The sequence below is a fragment of the Dasypus novemcinctus genome, chromosome 17 (genome assembly GCF_030445035.2).
Source record: "Dasypus novemcinctus isolate mDasNov1 chromosome 17, mDasNov1.1.hap2, whole genome shotgun sequence".
NCBI lineage: Eukaryota > Metazoa > Chordata > Mammalia > Cingulata > Dasypodidae > Dasypus > Dasypus novemcinctus.
Window position 1 is genome coordinate 63617635 of NC_080689.1, and position 23259 is coordinate 63640893.

Here is a 23259-nt window from a genome sequence, read left to right on the forward strand (position 1 = left end):
CCTTGCAGGTGTAATGGCTGTGATATATTAATGTGGTATTTACATGGGTCCCTGTATGCACCTTTTGAACACAAGGTTCACACTCTGTGGTGTCGACCTGGAATCAGGGGAGGGTCAGGGATAGAAGTAGGAAAAATACCAAAGGTGCATTGTAATGGATTAAACTGGATTTCTACTCTTCGTCTGTGTGTAGACCAGTCATCTTCCAGGGTGTGATTGGAGCAGGGCTGGGTGTTCCATCCTCAATCTTCAGCCATGTGTGGACCAGGCAGCTTCTGGGGTGTGACTGGAGCAGGGCTTGGTGTTCTGTTTTTTTTCACAAGATGACTTTGGTTGAGCTGTGGGTTTCTGGAATACAGGTCCAGGACTCTGGGGCAGCTTGCTTGACTCAGCTACGGTGTATCCACGGGGTGATTTCAGCTACTTTAACTGCAGTGGGGGTGGATAAAATGACAAGATAGGGTCCTTGCCATTCAGGGGTTAGTGGAGCTGACTTGCAGTCCTTGACCCAAACTGCATCTCCTGGCTTGTACGGGTGTACAGCGCTGCTTAAGCTAATGAGGCCCTTTCTTGGACCCAGTGATGCAGGTTTTGTAGGGTTTTTCCTAAGCTGATCATCTGCTGAGCTATTGATAAGTTTCCTCTTTCTCTGAGATCCTCTTCCATATTTCTGATTAAGGGAGGGGGCCTCCCAAAGAGGATTTCATAAGGGGTTAGGCTTAGTTTTCGGCTTGGGCTGGCTCTAACTTGTAGGAGAGCCCTTGGAAGTACTTGCACCCATGTTAGTCCAGTTTCTTGGCAAATCTTGGCAATATAAGTCTTTCTGGTATGGTTCACTCACTCTACTTTTCCTGAGCTCTGAGGATGGTAAGCCGTGTGCAGTTTCCATTGGATGCGCAGTGCCTTTGCAATCTTTTGAGTGATTTCCGAGATGAAGGCACGTCTGCTGTCAGAGCCAATTGAGAGGGTTAGCCCATAGTGAGGAATGATTTCCCTGAGGAGAACCTTGGCTACTTCTGCAGCTTTCTCTGTTCCTGTGGGAAAACCTTCCACCCAGCCAGAAAATTTGCAAACAAGGGCTAGGAGATATGTATAGCTTCCAGAACGTGGCATTTCAGTGAAATCAACTACTAGATCTTCAAGAGGCATACTGCCAATTCTCTGGACTCCTGGGGCTCCTGTGGGCCCCTGGCGAGGGTTATTTTTTGCACGTGCCACACACCACTGGCGTACAGCATGGGTGATAGTGACTAGTCTTGGGATGTAGAAGAATCTTTCTAACACTTCCTTAAGATGGGTTTTTCCCAAGTGTGTGTTCTCATGGTAGTCTTGAACTACGGGTGCTGCTAATACTTGTGGCACAACTATTCTGTGATCAGGCCATGTCCACCATCCATTTTCTCCTTGTGTGCCACCCTCAGAGAGTATCCACTCTCTCAGCTTGAGTATATTGTGGCTCTCGGTGACTCAGAGGCTGCAGACCAACAGCATGCAGTGTATACTGGAGGTTCTGATAATTAAGAGGTTGAGAAATGAGAGCAGTGGCCAGGTTTTCAGATAGGGATCCTTCCCATGCCACACTTTTTGCTTCAGCATCCACCCTCCAATTTCCCCGGGCATTGGGGCTGTGGCTTGCCTGGTGTCCCTTACAGGGCATTACAGCCACTTTGACAGGTTTCCAAACTGCTTCTAGTAGCTCCAGAATCTGTGTGCCTTATTTAATGCCTTTCCCTCGCAAGTTAGTAAGTCCTTTTAGTTTGTAAAAGGCTCCATGCACATGCAAGTTAAGGAAGGCATATTTGGAGTCTGTGTGGATGTTAACTTTGGCTCCAGCTGCAAGTTGCAGGGCTCGGGTGAGGGCAAGGAGTTCAGCTTTCTGTGCTGATGTGTTATCTGGGAGGCGCTGAGCCTCTACTGTGGTCTCAGATGTTACTACAGCTTATCCTGCTCAGTGATTGCTGCCCTGCATAAAGCCACTCCCATCTGTGAAGAACTCCATGTCAGGATTTGCCAGTGGCTGGTCTTGGAGGTCTGGCTGGAATATGCTTCTTGCAATGTTCCCAGGCAGTTATGGGCTGGAACCCCTGCCTCCACGGGTAGCAGGGTGGTGGGATTTAGGGTTTATACAAGTTTCAGCTGGATAGATGGATTTTCACATCATAGGGTTTGATATTTCACCAGGCAGCTGTTAGTAAGCCAATGTGTTCCTTTGGCTTCTAAGATTGTGATTGCTGCATGCAGAACCCAGACAATTATAGGCTGCCCAAGAGTTAATTTTATAGCTTCTACTGTAAGCATGGCTGCAGCTGCTATGGCTTGTAAACACGAGGGCCATCCCTGGGCTACAGTGTCCTGTTGTTTGGATAGATACGCTCCAGGTCTTTGCCAGGAACCGAGGTATTGAGTGATTACTCCTACTGCGATGCTTTGGCGGTTGTGAACGTAGAGGTAGAATGGCTTAGTGAGGTCTGGAAGTCCGAGGCTTGGTGCTTCCATTAGACCTTGTTTGAGAGCCATGAAAGCATTTTTCTGTGGGCTTTCCCAGAGCAGGGGATCATGATCTCCCCCCTTTGTGGCTTCATATAAAGGGCGCGTGAGGACCCCAAAATTGGGGATCTGATTGCAGCAGACTCCAGCCACCCCAAAGAACTCTCACAGCTTCTGCCGGGTATTGGGCTCAGGGAGACTACAGATCACTTTCTTTCAAGTCCCAATTCATGGTGCCCCTGCATTCTTTTATAACCTAGATATTTGACCTGAGGTAGACAGACTTGGGCTTTTCTCTTAGACACCTGATAGTCTTTTTGCTGTAGATGCTTTAAAAGACCACGGGTTGCGCCAGCGCAGTCTTGGTAGGTGGAACTTACAAGAATGAGGTCATCTACATATTGGAGGAGAAAATAGTTATGGCTTTCTGCTTTAAAGGATTTGAGATCACTGACCAGGGCTTGTCCAAAAATAGTGGGTACATTTTCAATCCCTGAGGCAATCACATCCATGTAAGCTGCTGCTTTTCACCTGAGTTTGGATTTTCCCATGTAAAGACAAAAATTGGCTGGCTCCGGGGTGCTACCTGAATGCAGAAGAAGGCATCCCTGAGATCTAGGCATGAAAAGTAGATTGCCGATGAGGGTATTACCCTGAGAAGAGTGTATGGATTAGAAACCGCAGAATGAAGGGTTATTACTGCCAAATTAACTGCACATAAATCCTGGTCTGGGCGGTCATCCCCATCAGCCTTTTTAACTGGGAAGAGTGGGGTGTTCCTTGGAGACTGGCACGGCCTCAATATGCCTTCATTCAGTAATCTCTGAATATGTAGCTGGAACTTTTCTTGTGCTTCGTGCAGAACTGGATATTGCCTTATGCTTACTGGACTGGCCTTAGGCTTTATTTCAATAATAATTGGAGGAATGTCACTTGCCATCCCTGTTGGGTTACCCTTTCCCCATACTTCAGGCACATCTTCAAAGGGGAGCTGTGTGGCCATGGATTGGCCAGTCTCACTGAGGCAAAACAGTCTCCATTCCTCCTGCAGAGGAAGGGTTAGCGCTATTTTTGGAGGGTCCTGTGGCCCCAGTGTCAGTGTGGACTGCCCTGTGGCATCAAAGGTAATTTGAGCCTGCAGTTTAGACAGCAGGTCTCGACCAAGGAGGGGGACTGGGCACTCTGGAAGATTAAGGAATTTGTGAGTGACCTCCTTTCCCCCAATGTTGCAGGTCCTGGCTTGAAGGAAGTGCCATTGGGGACATTTGCCGGTTGCCCCTACGACATTGGCTTGTCTCTTTGATAGAGGCCCAACTGACTTGGTCATTACAGAATGTTGAGCCCCAGTGTCAACCATCATCTGTATGGTGCGGCCCCCAATTTGGACTCCGACCATAGGCTCTTCAGGGCCGAGAGAATAGGAACCCGGTCTGTCCTAATAATCTCTATCAGAGTCCTCCATTCTTGCCAGCCCAATGATCTGATTTGCAGGGTTATTTCCTGAACTTTTAGGGACCCAGCATTTGGGTTTTGATGCCCCACTAGCTTTTCTGGCTAATGTTTTGGCTGCAGAGGCCGGGTCAAGTGGCTGGCTGGGACACTCTTGCTTCCAATGCCCATCCTCTTTGCAGTATGCACACTGATTTTGCCCTAGACGTGGGCCTTTCCCTCTCCTTAGGGCTGGGGATTGCCAGGTTACTCTCCTTGACACGGGAATGGATTTGTCCACCATTGCTGCTGCTAGATCTGCCTATTTTTTCATCTTCTGATTTTCTTCCCTTCTTGTTTCTACATCACAGTTGACACAGACCTTAGTAGCTACTTCCATGAGCTGAGAGATATTCATTCCAGCAAACCCATCCAACTTCTGCTGCCTTTTTAGATGTCAGTCTGTGATTGGGCAGTGAATGCTGCATTGACCATTGTTTGGCTCTCAGGAGCATCTGGGTTAAAGACGTGTATACATGAAACGCTTCACACAGTCTCTCATAGAACTGAGATGGACTATCATCCAGAGCCTATAGAATTTGACTGGTTTTCACCATATTCGCTGCCTTGTGGCTTCCTGCCCTGAATCCTTCAACTAAGGCCCTATGCAATGTTTCTAGTTGGCTGAGCCTGGCAGCACTCTTCGGATCCCGCAGGGATCCTCCTCTGGGAACTGCAAGCGGGCATATTGATCACTGTCCAAAGTTCCCTCAGGTGGGTGCTCTCTAAGCCAGGTTAGAGCTCCCTGTGTGACATGCATTCTTTCTTCAAAGTTTAATAAAGTCATTATAAGTTGTTTACAATCAGCCCAGGTGGTTGTGGGTCTGTGTGATGGACTGGAAAAGGTCTGTCATGGCCTGAGGCTTCTCTGAGAATGGTGGGGTATGGCTTTTCCAGTTAAAGAGGGCTGTTGTCATAAAGGGCTGATAGATGAATGTCTGGTTCCCCCCTGAACCTGGACATCTGCATCATAAAAAATTGGGGTCCGGGCTTCACGGAGAGGTAGCTGGAAGGCAGCCTTTCTCTCTGCTCCCTCTGCCCCTGGGGCTCCCCGTGGTTTGAGTTGCCGCCTCTCAGTGTCTCCCTCCTGACTGATGGGCAGCGCTGCAGTGGTGTTGCCAGGGGCAACCGGCCATAAAAGCAGCGGGTCTGCATTTTCCATCGTGGAAGGTGCCAAAGACCACTGCGGAGATGGTAAAAGCTGCTGCAGTGATGACATAGGGCTCCCTGGTGCAGATGGTGGTAAAGGCAACTGCAGGGAGGGTATAGGTGCCCTCTCTGATGGCAATAAAAGCAGTGGTGGGGATGGTGTGGGCGTCGCACTTCCCCAAGTGGATGATGACAATGGGGCACTGCTTTTGAGGCCTAGCTCATTTTCATGCCTTAGTACTGCCAGGGCGGGAGTCATCACATAAGGTGGTGGAAATTCATGTTCATATGGCCCTTCTAAGATGGGTGGATTGGCACTGGACTTGGGATGCACTTTCTCTGGGCCCTTTGCATGATGATTGTTTGGTCTGGTCCCTGGGACGGCACTCCTCAGTTTTTGTATTAGGCAAATTCTAGCTTCCTTAGTCATGCACTTCCCTAACCAAGGTGGGTTTTAGGTCATAGCATTTTCCCAAGCATCAATGTAGGGGAATTGGTCTGGATGTCCTGGATTTCCAGTTACTGCATTGTGGACTTTATGGATGATCCAGGGATCTAACGTGCCCTTCTGGGGTCAGCCCACACTGAAAGTTGGCCATTCTACTTCACAAAGCATCCTAAGCTTTCCTGGCTGGAACCTTATGCCATACACATTCTTCACAAAATGCATGGGGGAAGTTTTTCAGCATACAATGTAATGGGGTTTTACTGTGCCTGTTTCCCATTTCCACCCTGTGCCGATGGTGTACCACAGTCACTCAAGCCTCACGGTTCGTCCGTCTCCGGCCACGTCCCTTGCAGGAGTTTTCAGTGCCTCTTAAACTTAGCGGATTGGTATAAGACCCCAATTTGGAAGAGGGCCCCTTTGCAGGGACCCCCAGACCGCCCTTGATCATATGAGGTCACCGCGGATGAGGACTCTACACTCACCCTGCAGAAGTGATTTTCTGCATCTCACTGAGTTGCCGCAAGCACACGCACACAACCACCCCCCTTTCCTTTCCTCAGACCTGGAGAGGAGACAGCTTCCTCCTGTATTCTCAGGAGTACTAGGGCCTCCCCTTTTAGAGAGTTGATCAGGCTCCCTGCTAATTTTAGCATTAGGATTTTCCTGCACTATGTCCCCCGGGGGTCTTACCAGTCTGACTTGTAGAGCTCCTTGCTTCTTTCTCAGGGTCTCTCAGACCCTCCAGTGCCTCCGGTTCATCCAGGAGGGCTCCAGTGAAGATCACAACTTCTTTCTGGACTCAAATGGGGTGTCCAGGGGTGCCCAGGGCTGAGCTTTGCCGAGGCCCTCTTGGCCTCCTCAGAGATGTCTGGGAACAGCAAACAACTGTTGCTGCCTCTTACCTTCTCAGGACAACCCGCACAAGCCCACAGAGATGCAGTAGAGAAGTCGGGTGTACACGGTGTCAAAGGCCAGGAAACGAGAACTCTGAGAAGGAGGTTGATTTATTTCAATTGGCCAGACTCGGCAGACTCCTGTCCTAATAAAAAGCGAGCATCAAATAGAATTTTTCAGTCCCTTTTATACAGAGCAAATAAGAGCAGGGAGACAAACAGTGCTTCTGTGCAAAAAGACTTTTGCTAGTTTCTTCAAGTGTTTTATCTGAGTATTAGGTTATTTCCTCCAGGTAAGCTTGATTTAACACATAATCCCCACATTCCAAGCCAACGTGAATTTAGCATATCCTCCAAATCTCCTCTGGATGCAAGCTTGAATACACATTCAGTCTTACATCCTTTCTGAACATTCAAAAACTATAAGGTCTATATTTTTATTTGGATTTCGAGAGATTAGGTACACTTGGAAACAATTTTGAATTTATGCGCAAGCTATTACTAATAGAACTTTCCTCAGAGAGTTGTAGCAGAGTCAATTAAACCATGGAATGAAGACACCGAATGCTTATTCAAGGGATGCATGTGACAGGCTCTGTTCCAAATTCATCATATAAATTAACTTTCTTAATCATTATAACAGCCCTATGAGGGAGGAACTATGATTATCCCCATTTCACAGAAGAGAAAACTGAGGTAGGCAGGTCAAATGACTGTCTTTCCCAGCCTGTAAGAGGCAAAGCTGAGAGTGGACACAAACAGACTGACCACAGAACCTGGATACATGACCATCCACTTCCACTGCCTCACAGAACTCCCAACATATTGTACGTGATGGCACAATGGTAATGATGGCTTATCAGCCACACAGAAAGCCCAGAAGTGCTTCTACTGTTTTGAGAAATCCTAGAGGACATCAGAGTTGGTTAAGGGAACACTTAGGTGGAGGGCTAAGTTCCAGTGGCCCCCACAGAAAAAGTAGAGCCACCTTGAAAAGGTCCTGGCATCAGAGCCCTGAAACCTACACAGCTGGCATTGGGAAATGCTTGTTAGATCTAAAAAGGCAAGATTGCAACAAAAACAGGGCTTTGGGGGCAGATTCGAGTTAGTGAAGTATAGATTGCTTTGGGGATGACAGGGGGAGCTAAGAGACAGAGCATTTCTGTGGACACCCTTATGCTTGGGGCATTGTCCTGCAGAGATGCAGCTGGCAGGACCCTCATCTATCCTGAATCGCATGGGCCCTCATGCCTCACAAGACCTTCCCAGGCCACCTCAGCTTTCCATTATTCTCACTGGGCCCTGGAACTTGCCATGGAGTAGGTTTTCTGGGGTTGTTTGGCTTTGAACTACAGCAAGAATTGCTGGCAGTAGAGATAGAGCCACTTGGCTGTTGTGAGAGCAAAACAAAGACCTACAAAAAGGATAAGCATGCCAGTGTCCTTGGCTGCCTCGAATTCGCTCAGGTCCAAGGGTGGGTATAAGTGTTGTAAAAATTTTAGAGCACCAGAGAGCTTGGGCATTAGTTGGTAGAAGATACTCAAGGTGGCTGACCATAAGCAAGTGCAGATAACCCTCTAAGCTAGTGATTTTGCTCATCCACAAAATGCTGTTATACCTTTCTCCAGAGTGTGTTTACTTTCTTCCCTTACAAAGTGCTTCCCACCCTAGAAAAGCAGGCCTGAGAGGCCATTTCTTGGCAACCATAACGTCTATGTCTTCCTTCCCCCATGTGAGGGTCAGGCTCTCCCCTAAATCACAATGTGTGGGACCCCAACCTGAAAGTTGGGTCATCACACTCAGAAAGACTGAAAAACATAGGTCTGGGAGAAAAGACTGTGGACACCAGGGTGGTGGCCTATGTCCATCCACCAATGCAGATTCACAGAGGGTGACAGCTGTGCAGGCTTCCCACAGAGGAGGCAGGGCAGAGCAGGCATTCCACAGGACAAAATGATAACTTCCCTCCAGGTCACCTGAGAGGTCACTGTCTCCTCAGATGGCTCCAGTCAGGCTAGAGAGAACTTAATTATGCCTTTTGGGCATTCCCTATGGGACAGTGAGAAGCTGCAATCCTGCCCTTGGTACCCATGGCAATGACTCCAGTCCCGGGAAACAATTTAGCAATGAAAACTCCGTATACATATCAGTCAGTCCAGAGAGATTCTGAAAAGAGTGATGCCAAATCTTCAATAAACTTAAACTTGTCCTCAAGGGGAAATATAATATAGCCTGTGCATGAATTCAAAATTATTTAATTCTGCCACCACAAGTGCATAGAAATCCAAAGAAGTAATACATACCCTGTAGACTTGGAATGTTCAGAAGGGATGTGTATTCAAGGGTGCATCAAGTTCCAATGTGGGTGATATGTTAGTTCAAAACCTATCTGGTACTCAGGCAAACACTTAGCTAACAAAGAAAGTCTTTTCCTTTCATAAAAGCACCATTTGTCTCCCCATCCTGTATAAAAGGAACTTGAAAACCTTGTTCAGAGCTCTGGTTTTGAATAGAAATGTCCTGAGTCCTGCTGGCCATAAATCTTTTTCCTTCCCAAGATCATTCCAGAGTCCTGGTCTTTCTATATGCAAATAATTGAACCTCTCTCCACTTCTACAATATTTTGGGGGGCTTGTCTGGAATTGCAAATGAAGGCCAGAGATGGTAGCATTTCACTACCCCATCCGGATCCCTGAGGAAGCTGGTAGGACTCAGGAGAACCCCAAATCTGGGTGCCCCTGGGTTAAATTTAGTACAGAAAAGATGTGGGCTCCACTGGAATTTTCCTGATGAAAATTGAGGGCAATGGAAGGTCTGAAGAAAATTCTGGGAACGAAAAAGACTCCAAACATGGAAGTAAGTAAGACTCCCCGGGGGAGCTTAGTCAGGAAAATCAGGGCTTTAATTGCTAAGTAGTGGAACCTGATCACCTGAGAGACAGCCCCAGGACCTCCGGAAATGTAGGGGGAAGCCATTCTTTTTAGGTCTGAAAAAAAAAAAAGGAAAAAAGCATGGTGTTTGGGTTTTGTCTAACTGCATGTTAGAATATGGTACTGGTCTTGTCTCCACTGAGGTAACAAAGGCTTAATTATAATAGGAAGCGATGTTTATAGGTTCGAGTCCCAACATACTGGAACTTGGTCTGGATTTTGAAAAACTTGGTTACAGGAAAATGAATCGGCCCTTTTTTTAGTGGTACTTGGTCTGGGTGTAAAATTAAACAGTGGAAAAGGTCTAGCTAGAAACTTTTGATATGGTGCTGAATTGCAAATGAATTCGCTTTATATCAGATGTTAATGTTAGGTGTTCTCTCTTTCTAAAGTTTGTAATGGCTGTGGGGCAGCCATGCTGAAGAAGATATATATAGAACTTATGGGTCAGATTAATGAGGTTTGTGCTTCTGTCTGTGTCAGCTCAGTGCTGGTGTTGGAGTTGTGTGGTTATGTAAAGTGGAATCTGGTTGAGCTGGAGCCCTCCCTTGCCGTTGGTGGACGAGTGAAACGATTGTAGCTTGTGAAGCAAAACCGCATGCAAAACCAGGTTCTTTTGGGCTAATTTTAGCAACTGGAGCTCACCACCACGATCTTCTCTCCCCTGGTCCCTGGGAAGGGGGAGCAGCTTGCCCCTTTGCAATCAGTCCACACCTTCTATTCATAACCAACATTCCTATCAAGTCACTGACCAACTTGGAAGTGGGGAGGTAAGGGAAATATCTCTCTTTGTAAGTCTATGCTTTGAAATGTTTAAACTCTAAATGGGTAAAAAAACCTTGGTCTAAGGAAGGAGGTTATTGCTTGAAAACGATAAACCTTTAATTACCTGATAGCCCTTTTGAAGGTTTGGATAAAAGCAGTCAGCAGTAAGGGTTGTAAAACTGCAGGGAAAAAAAAAGGGATAAACCTCAAATTTAAAATCTGTGTTGGACTTTTGTCAGTTGCTTGTACCAAAGAATTCATGGTAAAAGGTAGTTTAAAAATGAATCTTTAGATGCCAATACTCTGGTATTGCTGGTAAATTAAATGCATAACTCTCATATGAGAATTTGTTCTGTTACTAGGAAAAGGCAGAATTTCACAGAATTATTACTGATAAAATTCTTGTAACTTAATAAAGGTGTCCAATTCGCCTTAAGGTTAAAACATAATGAAAACTGTAACTAACAATTAAGATCATTTATAGATTCATTTATATTATAAAACAGTATAAGGATAATAACTGAAATTATAACTGGGTGAATTTAGCCTGAACCTACTATTCTAAGTGTAAATTCTAAACTAACCATACCTTCGTTTATGATCACTTCAAGCCTCGCCTCACCCCTTGCCTTTGCTTATGGTTATTTCATAACAGCTTCTGCCCCAAAAGTCCAGGGAAAAGCAGGTATGAGACATCCCGTCTCCTGTCCTGCTGGTATTAGTAACCCTGCTTTCTCTCATGACTCCAAGGGTGAACTAAATTGCTGCCTGGTGGAATTCTTGACCCTCAGGGTTGAATGTCCACTGGGATCTTTTGATCTTCTTCCTTGACTGTCAGGGCTCCTAAGAGTGGTGATTCATGAGAGAAACCAGTCTCCATGAAGCTCCAATAGCCTCTGTGACTATACATAGAATCAGTCTTGCTCATCCAAGAAATCTACTAAAGTCAAAGTAAAATAGAAAGTTCTGAAACACAAGAAAATTCTATTAAAGCATTGGGAACATTCTGGTCACAACCATTAGTTAAGAAGCAAAATTCTTGTGCAAAACTGCATGATCATAGTGCAAATTTAGAAAAAACTTTTCAGGAATCTTTGATTTCTTTTGCAGTCACACTTATTTTGTAAAGAAAATTAAAGTTTTAAAGTGACTAAGTTGTATTTCTGTGTCAAACTATTCACGTCTGCCTATTTGCTCCAATTGTTGGGGTTAAATATGCAGTTATATAAGTAATATGTATTTCTAAAACCCAAATTAAACTAAACAGTATATATTGTAAATTATAAGTAACATCAGTGATTTGTGTCGTATGCCTAACTCTATTTGGGTCTGCCTTATTTGCTCAGTGTACATTTTCATACATTGGGATAATAATATCAAATTAACAAATGAAAATTCTGAAAAGAGCTCTATTCAAATGGTTAAAAATTAAATATGCAGTTATATATATGACTAAATATTCCTGGAGTCCAAATTAGACTAAGCAGGATGGAAAGATCATATAGAAATCTGAGTATAGGAACTATTGGGAAAGGGCCATCTCTTTGCAAGAGTTTTGAGGGCAGGACTAGGTGTGGCAGATAAAAATTATATTCTAAGCTGGGGAATTAAGAATCGGTTTGCCCTGTAATTCCCCAGTTTAAACCTTTTAACAACCTTAAAATAAGGGTCGTTAATAATTCTATTACTAAATCTGAGTAAGTAAAAGAAAGTCCATAAAAGTTATGGAAAGATCTCTGCTAAATTATGATTAAACAAATTAAGCAATTATAATATATTTTGGAACCTAGTAGTCATAATGCCTTTAAAATTATTCACAGCTTCAGAACTTAAACAAAGAAAAGAGGTTTTAGCCTCCTGTAAAGAAAGGAAAGAGAACATTCCTTGTATAAACTGTAATGGTTTCAATTTTATTCAGCTTGGGCATAATCTCTCTTATATATAAATTACTCATTAAATAAATTAACATTATATGTACAAAACCTTTGGGGTAATGAAAATTGTTAAGTTCATGTGAACGAAATTAAGATAAAGAAAATTGTAGATATGCTCTCTTAAATGAATAGAGTAAACTTCTTTGGTTGGTATTTGTAATTTAATAAGTGTATTTAAATGTAAGGTAAGTAGTCTATGTGGTTGTGATTAATTGCAAAAAAGTTTGTAAAAACATCTTCCAAACTGAAATATCTAAATGGTTCTAGTTCTAGAAGTCATTGGAACTAAAAACCTAGATTGGTTGATGGCAAAAGGTAACCTGGTGCTAATAAAACCTGTCTGAAAGTCACCGCAAGGCGCATATTTAAGTAAATGGTAATGTAAAGTTATCTTGATTTAATCAGGAATCTTCCATTTTCATTTTAACAATGAAAAATAGTTTTTTTTCCTTTATTACTACGGTACAATACCTACTATTTTCTTCATGGTAAAATTGAATAAGTAGACAAATTCATTTGATATATGATATATAGATCAGCAGATCTAAGCATCTGTCCTCGGGCCTCTTGGCTGCCAGAGGTGAGGCCCCGCCAGTGGAGTCCAAGACTGCTTAAACAGCAGGGCGCGCCTCCCTGTCGTCCACCCCAGGGGTCCGCTCTCTGAAGCCTCAGAATCCCGGAGAAGCCCCCAAAGCTGTTAGAAAGAAATCTTCTTCTGGAAGAAAATAAGGCTCACCCGATTGTGGAGAAGAAAAGAATTTATTCTCAATCTTGCAAGAAGGGGCGCACAACCAGAAAACGTGGCTGGTGCAACAAGCAAAGAAAAATGATACAATTTATAGCCCTAAGCTTAGCACGCAAGCCCTTCCTCTGTTACTCCAGATTGGATACTTCAGAAGTTACAGCCTATCCGAGAAGATCTAACTTTCCCGTGCAAAAGTTTGTGATTCACTGCTTCCTCCATCACATTCCAACCATTTTAGGTTTACCTGCTCCCCTTTGCCAAATAAGGAGTGGAATTTAGTGCTGAATTGGTATTGACTTAGCTCTTTCTTGGGCATCTTTTTGACTGCCTGTAGGACTGGCTTAAGCTGGTTTCCTTTGTTTCTGCTTAACCCGGGAGTGGGAGACTGAGGCAGTAGGCTGCCATGTTACATTAAAAAATATTTTCTTCATGTGGAAACTAAACTAATCTTCATTTCTTACATTAGGTAATGACTACAACCCATGGCCAGCAGGAAGTAGTTATAGAGAAGAGAGCATCGCCCTTCAGCACCTTTTTAAGACTAAAGGTATAAACTCTTTAAGGGTAAAATAAAATTAATAGATGGATCTGGAGCAACAAGAAATCAGTGAGCTCTGGGTGGGAGGCTGTTTATCTCTTTGTAGATAACCCGAGTTGTCCCTATGGGACAGTGAGAAGCTGCAGTCCCGCCCTTGGTAACCATGGCAATGACTCCAGTCCCAGGAAACAATTTAGCAATGCAAACTCTATATACATATCGGTCAGTCCAGAGAGATTCTGAAAATAGTGATGCCAAATCTTCAATAAACTTAAACTTGGCCTCAAGAGGAAATATAATATAGCCTGTGCATGAATTCAAAATTATCTAATTCTGTATCCAACTATGCCTAGAAATCCAAGTAAGTATTATAGGCCCTTTAGACACTGAATGTTCAGAAAGGATGTGTATTCAAGGTTGCATCCAGACAGAATGTGGGCGATATGTTAACTCAAAACCTATCTGGTACTCAGGCAAACACTTAACTAACAAAGAAAGTCATTTTCTTTCATACAAGCACCATTTGACTCCCCACCAAGGTTTTAAAAGGAACTTGAAACCTTGTTGGGGCTCAGGGTTTGAACAGAAAGCTCTGAAGTCCACTGGTGTAAAAAAATCTTTTTCCTCCCCAAGATCATTCCAGAGACCTGGCCTTTCTATATGCAAATAATTGAATCTCTCTCCACTTCTACAACAATAAATGAAAAAACAAAAAACAGGAATGACTAAACTATCAGGAATTCAAATCCAGCAGCATACTAAAAGAATAATATACCATAACCAAATAGGTTGCTATTCAAGAATTGCAAGGATAATTCATCACTAGGAAATTATTAATGTGATCAAGTATGTTCACAGAGTAAAGGATAAAGATTATTATTTTCATAGACATTGAAAAACCATTTGGTACAATTCAACATTCAATCCTAATTTTAAAAATACACTCTTATTGATTTGGAACTGAAGGGAATTTTCTTTACTTTATAAGGGGTAATTATCCAAAATCAACAACAAGCAATAAGCAATAGTGCAAAACTAGAAACAGCCACATTAGTGGAAGGAAGGAGACAGGAAGGTCTGCTCTCCCTGCTGCCAGGCAACACTGTTCTGGAAGCTTTACCAATGCAACAGCAAAAGGAAAAGGTCTAAATTCTGGAAAAGAACAATCATCATTATCATTGTTGGCATAGAATTTTATTTATAAAGAAAACTCAATGCAATTAACTAGAAACAAATATGAGAATGAATAAGAATTATGATGTCTATATTGGTTAAAGTGAGTACATATGAGATACACAAAAATCACTAGCTTTCCCTAGTATCCTAATATCTTATTAGAAAATATCATGAATTTCCAGTTAAAAGGGCTAGATTAAATATATACTTCATACCTGCTTCCTCCCAGAAACAATTATAATGACAGTAAAGGAATAAAGAAGAGAATACCCCATAATGATGAAGACAATGGGAGAGGAATCAACAGCAGACAAGAAATGTCAACAAAAGTTTGGAGGCTAGCAATGGGTAAATGAATGGTAAGTGATTTAGCAGTAATGGGGGGAGTGAGTAAAAAGTGGGACAATCCATGCTGTAGAACACTGGCAAGCTCACAACTCACAAGTACCCATAACCTCTAAAGGCAGGATAGGCTGAAAACAGGAAAATTGTTTATAAGAGTTTTATGGAGACCATTGAGACATACCCATCCCCTCCTCTACCTCCCATAACCAGGCATTAGCCCCTTACAGAAGAGAAAGGAGGTTTATACCAGGAGAGGTTTGTACAGCCAGGCTGAAAGCGGAGGGATTCAGGAGACATCTCTATACCAAACGGTAAAATGCCGCATCTCCTTACCCCACTAGGCCAGTAGAAGACTGGCAGCTGAGCTTCTATCTTTCTAGCAAAAGACTGGAGGACTCCTTTGTGATGAAACTGACAGACTTAAGAAAAAGGAGCAATAAAGAATAACATGTAGGAATGTTCCAGCCAGCCACCTGTGGCCCTTCAGTGAAATTCAGCAGTCACCAAGACCTAAACCCCAGTGGAATCTAAGCCTCTTCTTGACATCGAGGTGCAATGGACACAACCAATCCAAGGTCCACAGAGAAAATGTGGCATTGGTGTGGGAAGTGGCCATGGTGGCTGCTGGGTGTGGGGGAATGGGAGGAAGAGATGAGATGTGGAGGCGTTTTCGGAACTTGGAGTTGTCCTGGGTGGTGCTTCAGGGACAATTATGGGACATTGTAGATCCTCCCAGGGCCCACTGGATGGAACGTGGGAGAGTATGGGCTATGTTGTGGACCACTGACCATGAGGTGCAGCGATGCCCAGAGATATACTTACCAAATGCAATGGATGTGTCCTGATGATGGGAGAGAGTGTTGCTGTGGGGTGAGTGGTGGGGTGGGGGCCGTGGGGTTGAATAGGACCTCATATTTTTTTAATGTAATATTTTTAAAAAATGAATAAAAAAATTAAAAAAAAAAAGAATACTTTAAGAACAAAAAAAAAAAAGACCTAAACCCCAAACAGAGCTAGAAAGTTTTGAAAAAGCCAAAGGGGCTTGCCCCAGGTGATAACAAAACATAAAGCTACGATAATGAAAATAGTGTGGTTCCAATAAAGAAAAAGTGAGCTCAATGAAATGCAGTCAAGAATCCAGAAACAAGCTCATACATTTCATATTAGATAGAGTTAGTGTTGGAGGAAAACAGTGCTCACTGGGACACGGAGACTGATATGACCACAGGCAGAAAATTTACTGAGGAGCTCTCCCATCGGAGGGGGTCTGAAGAACAGACTTCAGCCCCAACACCACCATGGTGGGGGTCTGAAGAGAGACCTGAGCCCACTCCTGGAAGGGGGGAAGTTGAATTTTTGAATTGATACAGAACTTTCCTAGGTGGGGAAATGATGGTCAGTGGGAGAGGGTTGAGGGACACAGTGAGGTGCAGGGGTCAATAGGAAGCCCTAGAGGTGAAAATTTTCCCTTGTATGGCTAGAGGGTAGTGGCATAGGGAGTTAGGTTTTCTTGGAAAGCTGGAGGACTGGCTGTTTCTTAGATCTGTAGGGAGTAAAGGGTTTCTTTATCTCCCTTTGACATGCAGGCACTGAAGGTTTTCATCTCCCTCTCACATGCACATCGCCAAGATCTCTGTCTCCCTTTACTGCCCCCTCTACCTGGTTCCTTTGTTTAACCTGTGGGGAAGTGCTGTGCCCTTAGACACATAGGCTTATGGGGAGGGGGCAGCCTTTCCCCAGTGCATATGAGGGTAAATGAGCTACAGCTTTTTAATTACTGCAAACCTCTAACAGTTGGCTTTCCAAATGAGTGAAGAACAGGTTATGATTTAATGATATTTGAGAAAAAGTAGATGACAATCTCACAATAGTCTCAAAAACAAATTCCAGGTGATTAACCATATAAAGGCAAAAATAAACAAACAAACACTTAAATAAAGGTACTAGAAGAAATATAGCAAAGTGTTATTTCAAACCTGGGACAGAAGAGGAGTTTCTAAGATTGATAAAAGAAAAATCCAAGAAGCCATAAAGTAAAAGATTGATAAACATGAATACCATAGAATTAAGTTTCTGTTCATCAAAAGATATCATAAAAGACAGAATATTTTCCACTCCTGGTTATGGTGGAGTAATTGAACTAGCCCGTTTGCTGTGAGCAACTAGGAACTAGACAAAACAGATGAAATAATTGTTTTTGGACATTGAACAGAAAGAGCAAAACTGAGACAAGGAAGCCTTCCAACCCCCTGCGTTTCTTCCTGGAGGCTCTTTCTGGATCAGGTCGTGCAAGAAGGGGGTTTCCAAATGGGGCATGACAGTCTCGCTGAGCTGAGGCAAGGGCCAAGTGGGATGGGAGCTTCAGGAGACGAGAGCAGTGGAAGTTTACAGAGGAGGAACGCTGCAGAGGCTTGTCTCCAGAATTCTTCATAGTGTTCCCTGTGCATGCACACAATGGCTATAAGAGAGAAACAAGCAAAAGCCAAGGGGAGGAGCTAGAATCTGGAAGTATATGGAAGCTGTAAGACAAAGGAGAGAGCATCTCCAAAAGATCAGAAAACCAAGGAACCTGAGGATTGTCAGCCAGCCAGAGTGCTGCTGACCCCGGGAGGAAGCAAGCCTTCTAACCTCTTTTACTAGAAGTAGTGAGAAGTTCAAAATGCTGATGCATCTGCTTCCTAGTGAGCCTTTTACCTAGACAAGGTGAGAATGTCACCTTAGTTCAACCCCAAGTTATATCCCACTTAGAATTCTGCCTTAAGCAATGGAAACAAGGAACTGATTTAGGGAGAGCATAGCCAATTTTCCTGAGAGTGTATCCAAGACTGTTGTGTTTGGAACAAAGAATGATCCTTCTTTAATCAGAATAAAGTATCATGTCCTAACAGAGATGTGCAATGTCTGCATCAACAATAATGAAATGAAAACAAGAAAAACTGCATTTTCAGTAAGGACCCAAATGTTTTTTCATGTCTTTTCTAATAAAGAGAAATAGAATAAAAAATAAATAAACACACAAAGGGCTTTCATTCACTCATCTAGTGTACTGAGGATCTGCTGTGTGACAGCCTATGCTGGTTCTGGAGGTGGACACTGAGGAGCACACCAGGGCACACCACTGGTCCCCCTGTTTACATGGGGTCAACGTCTTGAAAGTGTGATCAGAGCCAGTATCGACGTCCTAAGCTTCTTCTCGAGAAAGAATTCAAGGATGAGCCACAAATTAATCAGGCAAGCAAAGAATTTATTGGGGGTGAAGCAAGAGAAGGAAAGTGCACCTGCAGGGGTGCAGGCAAGGGGGTGAAATGCGAAGTTCTGCCCTGGGGTCCCATGATATATGGGGGTACAGGTCTCCAGTTGTGCCCTGATTGGCATACTTGAGACACAGCAGGGGAACTCTACTAGGTGATCCAATTCCCTTAATGGGTTAGGGGCTGGGTTAGGGGATGCTGGTGATTGGTGATTGGCTTCTGGCTGTTGTTCTCGAGCTCTGCAGGCTGTGCGGACCACCGGTGATTGGCCTCTGGTCACTGTCCACAAGGCAAGAGGTAACCTGAAAGTGAGTGGGGGTGGGGGTGCTGCCCCCCTCGCCCTGTCCCTCTTTCCGCCATGTAATGAGGTTGCCTCCTGATCACAGAGCCGCTGGGTGTGTGCTGTGTGCTGTAAGCTGCAGAGTGTGTGCTGTAAGCTGCCCCTTCCTAATTTGCCCCTGTGCTCAGCACATTCATGCTAGCCAGCAGGCCAATGCCTCAGTTTCTCTTGCCAGGCTTATTAGGTTTTTCTGCCCCTTCCTCCTTAGGTCCCTATTCTATCCTGACTGCAAAGGGTTAAACAACATTTCAAGGCAGGACACCCAGGAGGCCAAGTGGAAGCCCCAGAGAGCAAGCAGAGGCCAGAGGCTGGAGGCTCACAGGCAGCACAGAAGAGGCCCAGAGCTGGCCGCAGGGAGGGACCTGTCAGCTCTGCTCTGCCCTCAGGCCACATTGTGGCCCACGGATTTCTTGCAGACCCACTGGTAGGTGGCATCACATTATACATCACTCCACATCTGCTGAGGATGGACACAGTCCTCCGTGTGCCCGTTCCCGTTGTCCAGTTGTCCAGCTGCTCCTTGCTCAAAAACCTGGAAACAGAGGGACATTATTCAGCTAGACACAGGCAGTGGCCCTTGTCCCTGCTGTGGCACATGGAGCTAAAGTGACACAGCTCCCCAGTCCCCTTGCAGCCCTAGAACAGGGACAGAACTGCGATGCCTGCAGGCCTGGGTCTGCTGAGGACATCCTGAGTCACTGATGATCCAAGGATGGGGAGGGTGTCTGTGAAGCAGCAAGTTGGGGAAAGGAGAGGGGAGGGCCTTTCAACTTCCACCCCAGAACTCGCACTCAGATCCCTATCAGACAGGGCCCCTTTAGATTGACTTGCACCCCTGTGGAACAGGGGGTGTCTGGGGGGGTGCTGGTGCCACCCGGACACTGCGCACCAGCCCATTTTGCTCTCAGGGCAGAAATTCCCAGGCAAGCATGAACAGATAACAGCAGAAAACAGTGCTGGAACGCGGGACTCGGCAGTTTTGCACAGGAAGCTTTGGGACATGTGTTCTCTCTAGTCTTCTCAAAGTTGGGACAAAACTGAACAAATGAGATGAGCTGGGTGCTTCAGAAAATGCAAAAGCTACTAGCGAACTCTATTCTCCTCTATCAGGAGAACCAACAGAAATTTATGAAGTGTTGCAGAAAATCCAGGACTTGTCAACAAATCTTGTTACCCAGGTGGTTTGCTGATCAAGAAGATACTGAGTAAACTTCAGAACTTGTTCAACTAAGGAGTGAAGGAGCATTTGAGAAATACGTAAAATCTATGTAGGAATGAAAATAAACTAATCTGAAGCAACTTATTCCAGAATAGTTATTTTAAATTGTGGTGGATAGAGATTTAAAATGGCGACTTGTAGCAATATCAATGGAAAAGCTACATGTTGCAGTTACATTATTGAAATAAACTTTCAAATGATTGAAGATAACCATAATACAGGGTGTTTCTTTTTTTTTTCCACAGCACTCTGTGACTTAGGCTACAGTCTAGTTATTATATTCACAATTCACAATATGACCTGAAAACAAAAAATACTTCTGAAAATTATGTAATTTAAGGGTAATACTGTTATCATAAGCCTTATATAATATTGTAACTATTGCTTATTATCCTACTAATAGAACATTCAACTTCTTCATTTAAAAAAGTCAAGACTGGGAAAGCAGGTGTGGCTCAATCAGTTGAGCTTCCATCTACCATATGGGAGGCCCTGGGTTCATGTCCTGGGGCCTCCTTGTGAAGGCAGGCTCACCCACACATCACCGAGAGCACTGGCCTACAAGCACTACAGAGAGCTGACTCAGCGAGGTGACACAGCAAAAAGCAAGGCAAGTAAAAACACAGAAAAGCACTCAGCAAATGGACACAGAGAGCAGACAACAAGCAAGCCTCAAGGATGGGGTGGGATAAATTCAAAAATAAATACAGAGATGCAGAAGAATGCACAGAGAATAGACACAGAGCAGACAGCGAGCAAGCCTCAAGGGGGATGGTGATAAAAAAAAAATCAAGCCTGATGACTGGAGAGGAAGCCCAAAGGGACCTGAGGGGCTGAGGGAAAAGCATGCTCCCTCACGCTCTCAGGGTGCTGCCCCGCCACCCGCCTCTGCCCTGCCCTGCTGCTGGCATCTGTCCACCTCTGAGAATCTCCCCGCTCATTGAGGACAGTGGGGTTTGTTGTCCAGGTTTCTGCCTCCAGTGCAAGGTGCTCAGAGGAATTTAATATTGTTCCCTGCCTGACTGGAGACATGAAGGTTATAGGCTGTGCCCTACCCTAGAGGAGGAAGGTCAAAGCACCAAAGTCTCTTGTCACTCACCAACCCTGTCAGAACCACCCCAAGCCCCCAGCTCTGACCTGCTCTTCCTCAGAGGACACCGATGCCAGGTGAGCTCCTTGGGATGCACAGAACTGCTCAGCCTCCTCCGAACACTTCTTGACATCAAAAAAGTAATGCAAGCTCCGACAGTAGAACTTACAGCAATCCTGGAGAAACTGGACATACTGAGCTGGAGCAGAGGTGGGAAGAGAGGGAACCAGGGGCTGATGGTAGATGTCCCAGAGCTGGCCTTCCTGAACCCGCCAGCGGCTGGCCACTGAGGCCCACGTCCTTGAGGCTCAGTTCCACAAGGGTAAGTGCTGCTGAGACCACGCCCCTGTCCCACTACCCAATTCCCCAGGGAGCAGCAGCTCAAGACGCCTGGCTCAGTACTCCTGGGACACTCAGCTCTGCTACCCAGAAAAACTCTCTTCTGAGACATGTGCTTTCTGTCACTTTATTTCCCATCTCACTGCTGCCACCGTACAGTCCTACCATCTCAATTCCCACCATCTCTCGAGGAAGTTGTCCATCCATCCAGAGTCTTCCTTACTTCCTTGACTTGATCTTCATCCACTCTGGCTGCCCACACCCAGGACTGTCCCAGGACTTCCTCATCACCTGCTCTACCTGCCCTCACAGGTGTCACACACTAAGAGCTCATCCTGTCACCAGGAGCCCCAAGTCTCAGCTCTTTCCTCCCTCCTTGTCACCACATTCTGCTCTTTAGTATCATCTCTATCGCAGCTATTGAAATGGAGCCACAACACTCATTTCTTCATTCATATCTTCAACATTCATACATTCATTGTTCGACATTCCTTAGCTTCTATGAGCCAGGGACTGTTATAAAAAGACCAATAAGACAGGATTCATGCCCTCGAGGATTTTACAGTCTTGTGAAATGAGACAGATGTAAGAAGGGGATGGAAGATGCACTAAGTAAATGCCACGTGCAGGTTAGAATAGAGGCATGAAACAGGGTGTCGTCTCTGTCACCTGGGCTGGAGGGGGGGGCTTAGCAAGGGAATCTGGGATGAGATGTTCCTTGAGATGAGTCTTTAAAAAAAAAACTGAGGGGTGGGGGATGGGGAATTAATACTTACTTGGTAAAGTTTCAGTTTGGCTGAAAATGGGAGGATTGCATCCAGCATCCAGGTGGAATCTGAGCCTCCTCTTGACATAAAGGTGCAATGGACACAACCAATCCAGTGTCCACATAGAAGAGGTGGCATTGGATTGGGAAAAGTAGACATAATGGACAAAGGGTATGGGGAAAGGCAGGAAGAGATGAGAGGTGGAGGCATCTTCGGGACAGGGAGCTGCCCTGGATGGTGCTTCAGAGGTAATCACCGGACATTGTAAATCCTCACAGGGCCTACATGATGGAATAGAGGAGAGTATGGGACATGATGTGAACCAATGTATATGAGGTGCAGAGGTGCCCAAAGATGTACTTACCAAATCCAATGGATGTGTCATGATGATGGGAACGAGTGTTGTTGGGGGGGGGAGAGGGGGGGTGGGGGGGTGGGGTTGAATGGGACCTCACATATATATTTTTAATGTAATATTATTACAAAGTCAATAAAAAATAAAAAAATTAAAATAAAAAAAAGTTTCAGTTTGGGGCCAAGGAAAGCTTCCAGCCAGAAAAGATCATGATGGTAGCGCAATATTGTGAATGTATATACTGAAGCAGTTAAAATGGGAGCTTTTATGTTATATATATATTACCACAATAAAATATTTTTTAAGAAAACATAGAACTGTACAATACAAAGAGTGAACCCTACTCTAAACTATGGACTATAGTTAATCATAAGATTATAATAATATTGGTTCATCGATTGTAACAAAAGTACCCACTAAGGGAAAACGTTAATCATGGTCAAAGCTCTCTACCTTCTACAGGATTTTTCTGTAAACCTACAACTGCTCTAATATTTTTTTAAATTTTTAATCAGAAAAACACTAAAAAAAACCCAAAAATACTGAGGAAGAGTTTGCCAGGGGATCAGGTCCAAGAAAAGCCTTCCAGACAGGGGAAATGGCAGGTGCAAAGGCAGGCAGGCAGGAAACGGCATGGCACAAGCTGATCTGTGCAAAACCTGGGGTGTGGCCGGCATGCAAGGGGTGGGGGAAGAGCCTGGAGAGGCTGCCAGCACTAGATCTTATGCCCATGACAAGGAATTTGGATTTTTCCCTGTGAGCAATGGGAGGCTCTGAAGGGTTTTATGGATGGTGCAGATTTGCACTATAAATATTTCAATGTGGTGCAATGTGAAGATACAACAGGGAAAAAAGACCACCCTGCTTGGACCAGAAACATCCATCAGAACCCAGCTGCAAAGATCTCAGGAAGAGACAGGCCACGTGGACCACGCGTTCTCAAAGTGTGTTCCCTGGAACAGCAGCATCGCGCCAACTGGCAACTTGGTAGAAATGCCCC

General features: G+C 44.6%; 1 protein-coding gene across 1 annotated transcript in view; it reads right to left on the reverse strand.

The window, feature by feature from the left end:
* Positions 1–18121: 18121 nt before the first annotated feature.
* Positions 18122–23259, reverse strand: part of LOC101410788 (C-type lectin domain family 4 member F-like) — a 33639-nt gene continuing 28501 nt past the window's right edge. Inside the window, exons 4-5 of the mRNA XM_071208898.1 lie at positions 20846–20997; positions 18122–19021 (exon numbers count right to left, since the gene is read on the reverse strand). Of these exons, the coding sequence (XP_071064999.1) occupies positions 18929–19021; positions 20846–20997 (245 nt within the window). The 3' untranslated portion in view covers positions 18122–18928. The remainder of the gene's footprint in view (positions 19022–20845; positions 20998–23259) is intronic.